The sequence below is a fragment of the Agrilus planipennis genome, unplaced genomic scaffold (genome assembly GCF_000699045.2).
Source record: "Agrilus planipennis isolate EAB-ADULT unplaced genomic scaffold, Apla_2.0 scaffold83, whole genome shotgun sequence".
NCBI lineage: Eukaryota > Metazoa > Arthropoda > Insecta > Coleoptera > Buprestidae > Agrilus > Agrilus planipennis.
The window spans coordinates 1,213,524-1,221,762 of record NW_020438895.1 but is presented as its reverse complement, the minus strand read 5'-3'; the positions used below and the strand labels follow the sequence as shown (position 1 = coordinate 1,221,762).

The window sequence follows — 8,239 nt, the reverse complement described above, 5'->3', positions numbered from 1 at the left end:
AAACGTTTCTCTTCCTACACGGGCATCTCATGTTTTAAATAACAAAATAATAATATTTAATACAAAATAGACGCTTACACTTACCCTTCACTATCTCTATTTTATTTTTATTTTCTTTAACAACTTTTATTTCAGCTCTTATTGTACTTTTAATTTGATTTTTACTTAGTATTTCAACTTCTCGTTTTCCTTTTTTCCCAAACTCATTTCAAATTGTTATTACTTTAATGTTGCTTAAAGTAGTTAAATTTTAAATTTAAAATTTTATTAATTAATTCCTGATTTTGTGATCAACTAAGTTGTTTTTATTTTTTTTGCTTCCTATTGTATTAATTCAATTTGATGCTCATTTTAGTGATATACATTTTTTCTTAAAATTAAATCCTTTAAAATTATTGATCACTGATATTTATTAGTTACTTGTATTCTCATCTGAAATTACAAAAAAAGTTAGGTCTTTGTTGACTTTCTTTTTCACTCTTTAATTAACATCATTTGTTCTAGTTTTTTCCAAGGTGGCGGTCAAATAATTACACAACTATATGTTTATTGTAACGTTTCGGTTTATTTAACCATTTAACCTGAAAAAAATTTGTTTTTTACTTATAGTTCAGGAATCTAACTTAAAATTAAATATAATTTTTGAAATATACGTAGGTACTACAAATTTAATACCAATGATTTTGATATTAATTTTTTTTTAATGTTTTACGGTTTGCAATTTTTGTTTTTTCCAAATTCTATTTATTTGAATTAGGTCTTTATACTTTTACTTACCTTTACTGTTATCCTTACTTTGCTTATTTTTATTTTCCATATTCACTTTCAATTTATTTTCTTTTTAAACTTACTTACTTCAAATTAACGCTTCTTATTTATTTAAAGACTTATTTGTTATTGTTTGTTTATTGTCTATAACTATACCATACAGTTTACATGTTCCTAGATTATTGTAGTCCGGCTCCTTCACCAAAATTAATATTCACAAGTGTAAAAATTCTGTAACAACTTAAATTTTTAATGTTTAATTTTCAAAACTATTTTATTATTTACTAATGCCATTTTCATAGTCTAAAAAAGAAATAGCAAAACTTTTGTCTTTAACTTTCTGATACTACATGTCTTTAAGTTGCTTAAGACCTGGCTCCTTCACCAAAATTAATATTCGTATGTGTAAAAATTTTGTGACAATTTTAATTTTTAATGTATAATTTTTCAAAACTATTTTGTTATTTGCTAATGCCATTTTCGTAAACGAAAAAATAAATAAAACTTTTGTCTTTAGCTGTCTTATACAACATATCTTTAAATTGATTAAGACCTGGCTCCTTCACCAAAATTAATTTTCTTAATAGTAATTTTAATGATTAATTAGATTTTTATTAAAAATTACACATCAAGTAAAAACAATAAGCCCATTTTTAAATCGAATTTACTGCAATGAAATATTTAAGAAATTTATTGTTATTATAATATTAAGACAATAAGCACTTCTTTTATGTGTAGTTAGAAATTGTATTAATGCATATTTATTTAAGAAATTAATGTTTATTTATCTTAAATGTATTAATATGTAGTTAAGATAGTTTTTGAATTGTATTTATCTTAGCTTTTGATAGATTAATGATATTTATTTAATTTATGTTAGGGTATAACTACATATTTATATTAATGTTTTTCACATTTTTAGATTAGTTGAAAAAATTTTAATATCTCTGTAATAATAAACAAATTGGGGGATTTATTGTGGGGTGTGAGTTAGTGCACGAAAGATTTTAGAGTGAAAGAGTGAGAATGGGAATTATGTGGCGAGGAAGAGTGAAGAAGTGAGCATGTAAATGATTATAAAGGTGTGAGTGGATGAGGGTATAAACGTCTAGAAGGAAGAATAAATGGGTGAAAAAGGATGTGAGACTAAATGAATGCATAAAAGGTTTAGGGTGAAAATTAACATGAAAGAGGATGTATTTGTGAATAAGAGGGAAAAAGAAAGAGTGCAAATGTGCCTGGAAGGGAGGTAAGGAGAATAGGTACGACAGAAAGGGGTAATGTTTGCAACAGGGTGAACGTAAAGGTGGTAGAATGTTTCTATGAATGATTGTGAAAGAGTATAAGGATGAAAAGTGTATGAAAGAGGATATAAGGGTGAAAGTGTATGTACGAATGAAAGTAAGACTACGAATAAAAGTAAGGGTGAGAATGTTTGGGGAATGCGTGTATAAAAGGGGGTATGGAAATAGCCATATTCCCTTTTACACAAGCACTTCGTCCCACATATTCTCACCCTTGGAATGACTGGGGCGAAAGTTGTTTGCTAGAGGTACGATAGAGTGAGAATGTGTGCAAGAGGGTGAAACTGAAATGGTGGTAGTGTGTTTATATGAATGATTGTAAGAGTATGAATGACTGTGAAAGTGTGTAAGGGTGAAAGGTGTATGAAAGAGGATGAACATAAGGGTGAAAGTGTATATATGTATGAAAGTAAGAGTACGAATGAAAGTGAGGGTGAGAACGTATGGGGGAATGCGTGTGTAAGAGAGGGTATGGAAAATAACCACTCTCTCTTTTACACACGCACTTTCTCCCACATATTCTCACTCTTGGAATGAACGAGGGGTGAGAATGTGTGGGAGAGAATGCGTGTGTGAGAGAGGGTATGCATTGGGCATACCCTCCTTTACACAGGCACTCCCTCCCACAAATTCTCACCCTGAATGAATGAGGTGTGAGAGTACACCTTCCTTTCCCTTCCATCTACATCCTTCCTAATATCCCATCCCGTCCCCGGGACAAGGGGGGAGATAAGGGGGGAGAGGGGCAAGGGGGGGAGANGACTGCGAGGATGAATATATGAGAGAACGAGTGTGTGAAGGGTGAAGTTGTTTGTATGAATGAAAAGAATGTGAGGGAGAGCAAATATGAATGAGGGTGCGTGGTATGCAAGAGAAAATGATTGCGAGGGTGAATACATGAGAGAACGAGTAGGTGGAGGGTGAAAATGTGGATGAGGTTAAATGGTATGCACGAGGAAATGACTGCGAGGATGAATATATGAGAGAACGAGTGTGTGAAGGGTGAAGTTGTTTGTATGAATGAAAAGAATGTGAGGGAGAGCAAATATGAATGAGGGTGCGTGGTATGCAAGAGAAAATGATTGCGAGGGTGAATACATGAGAGAACGAGTAGGTGGAGGGTGAAAATGTGGATGAGGTTAAATGGTATGCACGAGGAAATGACTGCGAGGATGAATATATGAGAGAACGAGTGTGTGAAGGGTGAAGTTGTTTGTATGAATGAAAAGAATGTGAGGGAGAGCAAATATGAATGAGGGTGCGTGGTATGCAAGAGAAAATGATTGCGAGGGTGAATACATGAGAGAACGAGTAGGTGGAGGGTGAAAATGTGGATGAGGTTAAATGGTATGCACGAGGAAATGACTGCGAGGATGAATATATGAGAGAACGAGTGTGTGAAGGGTGAAGTTGTTTGTATGAATGAAAAGAATGTGAGGGAGAGCAAATATGAATGAGGGTGCGTGGTATGCAAGAGAAAATGATTGCGAGGGTGAATACATGAGAGAACGAGTAGGTGGAGGGTGAAAATGTGGATGAGGTTAAATGGTATGCACGAGGAAATGACTGCGAGGATGAATATATGAGAGAACGAGTGTGTGAAGGGTGAAGTTGTTTGTATGAATGAAAAGAATGTGAGGGAGAGCAAATATGAATGAGGGTGCGTGGTATGCAAGAGAAAATGATTGCGAGGGTGAATACATGAGAGAACGAGTAGGTGGAGGGTGAAAATGTGGATGAGGTTAAATGGTATGCACGAGGAAATGACTGCGAGGATGAATATATGAGAGAACGAGTGTGTGAAGGGTGAAGTTGTTTGTATGAATGAAAAGAATGTGAGGGAGAGCAAATATGAATGAGGGTGCGTGGTATGCAAGAGAAAATGATTGCGAGGGTGAATACATGAGAGAACGAGTATGTGGAGAGGGAAAGAATGTATTCGTGGGAGAAAAAGGGGTAAGAATGGGTGACAGGAAGAATAAAAGTGGGGCAGAATGTATGTAAGGGTGAAAGTGTTTGTATGAATGAATGAGTGCGTGTGACGGAGAGAGAGTATGAATGAGAAGGTGAGAATGTGTGAGAAAGAGGGGTTGTCTGTGAGAGAGAATGAATGAGGGCGAGAATGTGTGTATGAGAGAGGGTATGTGTGTGAGAGAAAGAGAGTATAAATCTGTACTCTCCTCTCTCTCACACACACGCTCTTTCTCAAGCACACACTCTCGCCCTCGGCGTAAAAGGGGGTGAGAATGTGTTCATGAGAGAGTGTGTGTGTGTGAGAGAGGGTACAAATCCGTACCCATCTCTCTCACACGCACTCTCTCATACACACATTCCCACCCTCGGTATGAATGAGGGTGTGTGAATGTTAGGGGGCGATGCCCCCGGGGTAAAGGGGGGACAAGGGGGCAACGCCCCCGGGGCAAGGGGGGAGAGAAGGGGGCGAAGCCCCCGGGGTGAGAGGGGAGACAAATAAAACGAGAGATAACCCTTATACTGTGTTTTATTTTGACAAAAAAAAATTTTTCAGGCCTACCAGGTTTAGTGCGAAAGGTTTTGTTAATTCGACGAGCGTCCGGGACAAGGCCCGGACGTTGGAGTGTCCAAATTCGAACTAAGTGGCCCCCAAGACCTGGAAGTCGGAACTTCCGGGATACTAAGTCTCAGAAACTTCGAAATTCGAGTCCCAAGTACTCCAAAACAAAGGATCCCGAAGGAATCCGATGTTTTGGAGGCCTTGAGATTCGAATTCCGAAGTTTCCAAGACCCAGGATCCCGGAAATCCCGAGATTCCGGGTTCTGGAGACTTCGAAGTTCGAATTCGGACGCTCCAGAACACTCCCGATCCGACACTCCCGACGCGATTCAGATGATGGTCCTCCTGCAACAAAAAAATAATAAAGTTTAAGATAATGTACATTTAGAAGTAGAAATTTTAGCGTTTTAATTGTTTATAATAATTATTTTCCTTTTAACAAACAAGTGATAATACAAAACTAAATTATGTTAAAATATCAATGTGTCAAATGTCTGTGAGAAAATAAATAATTGTTATAAACAATTAACTAGAAAAATACTCAATGTTACACATTTCAAAATATCCTACAATAAGAAAATGTAATTCATTTGATCAGAGTTAAAGTCATAATTTAGATAAATAATTAACAAGGAAGGTGTTCAAAGTAAAATAAAAAGTAAAAAACACCAAAACAAGTTTAATTTACATTAAAACAGAAAGGTGTCAATGAAATATCAAAACCAAAAAATCCTCATAAACGATTATCTAAAAAGTATTTTATTTCGAATACGAATGAGATTTTTTGGTTTTTGTTTTTTAATTGATACCTGACAATTTGTTTTAATGTAAATTAAGTTGGTTTAGGTGTTTTTTCCTTGGATACCTTTCTTACTTAAGTATGTAATTGTTTATCCAAATTGTTTGGTTTTGTTTTTGATTAACACCTGACAATTTGTTTTAACGTAAATTAAGTTTGTTTAGGTGTTTTTTCCTTGGATACCTTTCTTACTTAAGTATGTAATTGTTTATCCAAATTATGTGTTTTTGTTTATTAATGACTTTAACTTTGATCAAATAAATTACCTTTTTTATTGTAAATTACAAACTTTTAATTCATTAAGAAACAAAAACAAATAATTTAGATAAACAATTAACAAGAAAGGTGTTCAAGGTATAATAATAAACAGATAACAGATATAACAGATAAATATATTTTATTTAAAATACTTCTCTTAAATTTTTTTTTATGAGGATTGTTTGGTTTTGTTTTTGATTAACACTTGACAATTTGTTTTAAGTAAATTAAGTTTGTTAAAGTGTTTTTGCCTTGGATACCTTTCTTACTTAAGTATGTAATTGTTTATGCAAATTATGTGTTTTTGTTTATTAATGAATTTCACTTTGATCAAATGCATTACCTTTTTTATTGTAAATTACAAACTTTTAATTCATTAAGAAACAAAAACAAATAATTTAGATAAACAATTAACAAGAAAGGTGTTCAAGGTATAATAATAAACAGATAACAGATATAACAGATAAATATATTTTATTTAAAATACTTCTCTTAAATTTTTTTTTATGAGGATTGTTTGGTTTTGTTTTTGATTAACACTTGACAATTTGTTTTAAGTAAATTAAGTTTGTTAAAGTGTTTTTGCCTTGGATACCTTTCTTACTTAAGTATGTAATTGTTTATGCAAANAATCCTTATAAACGATTATCTAGAAAAGTACTTTATTTCGAATACTTTTGTTCATTATCAAGTAAAGTATTTAATTTAAAATACTTCTCTTGAAAATTTATTTGTGGGGATTGTTTGGTTTTGGTTTTTGATTGATACCTGATAATTTATTTTAACGTAAATTAAATTTGTTTAGGTGGTTTTTTACTTCTAAATTTTTTAAATTTTACCTTAAAGACCTTTCTCATTAAATATGCAATTATTTATCTAAATTGTTTGCTTTTATATATTAACAACTTTGACATTGATCAAATGAGTTACATTTTCTTATTGTGAGGTATTTTGAAATGTGTAGCATTGAGTATTTTTGTTAATTGTTTATAACAATTATTTATTTTTCTTATAGACATTTGACACTTTGAAACTTCAACGTAATTTAATTTTTAATTTTGTATTATCACATGTTTGTTAAAAATAAAATTATTATAAACAATTAAACAAACTAAACACTTTTAATCACAATAATCATAAAAGGGGCAATGTGAGGAATGACGAAAATACCAAAATCTATAATAATAATCAGTCGTGTTGGTGTATGAAAATGTTTATTGATGTACCTAAACCACTAACAACAAATTATACAATATAAAAATTATTAATTAGTTATGTAACACAACTCAAACGTCTTGTGAGAAAAGTACCTGAAAGTAACAAGTTACGTTGAAATAAGAAAGTGGTAATTATTTCAATAAACGAAGTGAAATACTTGTACTAAGTACGCAGAGATAAATCGTATAAGCAACAGAAAAAATATAAAAATAGTGACGCAATTTGATTTTGAAAAGTCGACCTAAAACTAATATTTCAAAAACTGACAAAATTAATGACAAATTACTATTAAAACAAAATTATCTCATATTTTAATCCTTCACAAGTGAATGCAATCCACTAATAAACAAAAATGCTTCTAATTATGTATTACATTAAAAAAAATGATTGGTTCGACTGCAAAAGAGATTCTGAAACTTTCAAACCACAATAAACATCCTATCTGAATACATAGATGGCGACTTATTGCCTTCTTGTGTTTTATGATCAAATAAAAAAGAAAAGTTAAGTATTAGTTTAATAATAACTTTGAGAAACTATTTTTATTTTTTTACATTTCACAGGTAACTAGCAACAATTAACAGAATGTTAAATAAAAGTTAAAAAATTAAATTAGAAATTAACAGTAAATTTTATGTTCAAATCCTTCACATAACCCCTCAGATAAATATAGTGCTAATAATAGATAAAAAACTCACCGTTGTGACCACCACCGGTCCACCTCTCCTAACAGGGACATCTCGAAAGACCTCCTCCATGAGTGTGGAACGGAAACTCCCCGAGAACATCCTTCATGAGTGTGGAAAGCCAAGAAAGACTGGAAAACGTGACTACGATCTCCCTCCTAACAGAAGCATCCCAGAGGTAGTTATCCTCCATCCTTTATGAGTCTGGAAAAAATCCAAATTATAATATTTTTAGAACTAATTTATTTACTTGCAGCATGAAGATAACGTGTGCCTTTATTAATAATAATGCAATTACGAATAATAAATACATAATTAAAAAAATGTATTAAATTGTATTTATTCTTCGACTAATCCATTCCAAATGTAATAAAAATGCCAAAGTTGAAGTTGCCGAATAGTATATTGAAAAAAGAAATTTTGAATTTAGATGTCGACGTTTGACCCTTATCAAGACTTATTAGAAATTTATAAAAAAAAATAAACATTCACCAACTTAAACTTTGACATTTTAAATGAATTGCCTACTCGAAGTAAATACAACCTACTACAACTTTTGAAAAGCACTTCCATTGGTATATAAGTCATAATTAAGGTAAATAAATAACTGAAAAACTTACCCATATGGTCTTGATCATTCTAAACGTTTCTCTTCCTACACGGGCATCCCAAC

At 32.1% G+C, this 8,239-nt stretch overlaps 1 protein-coding gene across 1 annotated transcript; it reads right to left on the bottom strand.

Annotated features, from left to right (window-relative positions):
* Positions 1-4,554: 4,554 nt before the first annotated feature.
* Positions 4,555-8,239, bottom strand: LOC112904030. The gene is made up of 3 exons (XM_025973106.1): positions 8,187-8,239; positions 7,579-7,770; positions 4,555-4,950 (listed from the first exon to the last, which is right to left on the bottom strand). The coding sequence occupies exons 2-3, from the start codon at positions 7,666-7,668 to the stop codon at positions 4,726-4,728; spliced, it is 315 nt and encodes a 104-aa protein (XP_025828891.1). The 5' UTR covers positions 7,669-7,770; positions 8,187-8,239; the 3' UTR covers positions 4,555-4,725.

Excerpts from the sequence above, each read along its gene's own strand:
- LOC112904030 (XM_025973106.1), bottom strand. The coding sequence starts at position 7,668 with ATGTTCTCGGGGAGTTTCCGTTCCACACTCATGGAGGAGGTCTTTCGA. Across the intron at positions 4,951-7,578 it reads GACCGGTGGTGGTCACAACG|GAGGACCATCATCTGAATCG; the intron begins GTGAGTTTTTTA and ends TTTTTGTTGCAG.